This window comes from Priapulus caudatus, unplaced genomic scaffold (assembly GCF_000485595.1).
Source record: "Priapulus caudatus unplaced genomic scaffold, Priapulus_caudatus-5.0.1 Scaffold85, whole genome shotgun sequence".
Taxonomy (NCBI): Eukaryota; Metazoa; Priapulida; class Priapulimorpha; order Priapulimorphida; family Priapulidae; genus Priapulus; species Priapulus caudatus.
In genome coordinates, this window is record NW_014577146.1 from 357994 (window position 1) to 359916 (window position 1923).

Genomic DNA, 1923 nt, shown 5'->3' on the forward strand with positions numbered 1-1923 from the left:
CGCGCGTGTGTGTGTGTGTGTGTGCATGCGTGCTTTCGCGCGTGTGTGTAAAGTGTAAGCTGTACCAATTGTTCTCTTCCTTCTTATTTTAGCTCTCAAAATGATGTCACGCGGTAAGCACAAGCGCTGGATGATGGCGATGGGATCCCGGTGCGGACTGCCACTCCCCCTGGTGCTGCTCATCGTAACTTCCTTCCTCATTTACATCGTCCAGCTGCCGTACATGATGCACAGCTCGCGCAGCACGAGACAGTTGCTGAGCATAGAACTACGCAACGTGCGCGCGCGCCGCTCAGCGCGATGGATCGGCGCTATTCCCGTCAGCATACGAAACACCTCATACGATACACCAAAAATGGCGCTGTCGTCACCGGCGAATTCCTCCAGCGGCGCAGCGCCATCGAAAATGCAGACGAGTCCAGTGAAGATAACGTCGCTGTACGCGAACGTCGCCCGTCGCCAGGGAGCGTCGCAGTCGTCGACGCGAGCGCCACCGTCGCAAGACGCCGGCGACGGGTTTAGTATCGATGGGCACACCTACCCATTCATACTGACTGCCGAGCACGCGTGCGGCGGCGGCGCCACCGGCGCCCGGCTGGAGTTCGTCACTATGATCATCTCAGGTTCGGCGAATTTCCTCGACAGGAAGACGGTGCGGGAGACGTGGGCGAAGCCGCGCGACAACGGCCGCTTCCTGTTCCTGCTCGGCCGACCAAAAGACGAAAAGACGCAGGCAAGGATCGTCGAAGAGAGCGCCGCGCACGGCGACCTCGTGCAGGCGGACTTCGGCGACACGTACCGCAACCTGACGCTGAAGACGGTCATGGGTCTACGCTGGGCGTCGCGCTACTGCGGCAACGCGCGCTACCTGTTCAAGACGGACGACGACACGTTTGCGCACATGAACAACATCCTCCGCTACCTGCGGAAGATCGGCACCAGGTCCCGCTACGTGTCGTGCCGCGCCAACGACGACCACCGGCCCGAGCGAGACGTCGAGTCGAAGTGGTACGTACCGGAGAGCTTGTTCAACGAGACCTTCTACCCCGTCTACTGCTCGGGCGCTGGCTACATCCTGTCGATGGACGTCGTGAGCGCCCTCTACGAGGCGGCAACGCGCACGCCCTCTATACCCGTCGAGGACGCGTACGTGACGGGCATCTTGACGCGCGCCATCGGCGTCGTGCCGCGTATGAACCTGGCGTTTGGCTACGAGAAAGAAGTGGACGGCATCAATGTCCCCAGTCTACGGCAGGCGTTTCAGTGGATCTTCACGTACACGGGGCATGCGTCGGACGGTGTCGTAAGATTCCAGCACACGATGCTGAACCTGATGAACTTCCGCCAACACGGCGGTAGTGGTGGCATATCGCTTATGCCATTTCGCAAGCTGTGATGACTTTCAACAGTATGATATATATTTTATACACATATATGTATATTATATATTATATAGGTATTCATTAAAATATTACAGTGTAACAGAATAATTTTATAACTCGAACACCCCAGTTAAGTGAGCCATTTGTACGTATAATCAATATATGACAGAAGGTGTGCTTGTTTTGCGAACCTTATGTCCCCGCCTGTGAATATTGATGTAAATTTACTTATGTATACTATTACACCTGCATGTGCTCGATCACGAAAACAATGATTTATCTGTACGTACATAACCAAAAACTCATTCGCTCATGTATCGCGTCATCTATACTCAATCTTTTCATATCATATATCGCACGCGAATATAATATGAATGCTTGGCGACACTCATGGTGCCCATTATTTAATGGACAGCACAGGTGTAGCAAACTAGCAGGTAAATGGAGCGTGATTGATGTAGTAATAACGTAAGTATGTACACATCCCTCGTATATATCAAGATTTGCGCCGCGACGGCATCTTAATGAATTAAATGCGTTA

The 1923-nt window shown here is 53.4% G+C and overlaps 1 protein-coding gene across 1 annotated transcript; it reads left to right on the plus strand.

The window, feature by feature from the left end:
- Positions 1-60: 60 nt before the first annotated feature.
- On the plus strand, positions 61-1451 carry LOC106804738 (beta-1,3-galactosyltransferase 1-like). The gene has a single exon (XM_014806059.1). It carries the CDS (start codon positions 101-103, stop codon positions 1394-1396), a length of 1296 nt encoding a protein of 431 aa, XP_014661545.1. The 5' UTR covers positions 61-100; the 3' UTR covers positions 1397-1451.
- Positions 1452-1923: the final 472 nt, after the last annotated feature.

Coding starts and splice junctions, on each gene's coding strand:
- LOC106804738 (XM_014806059.1), top strand. CDS start 101: ATGATGTCACGCGGTAAGCACAAGCGCTGGATGATGGCGATGGGATCC.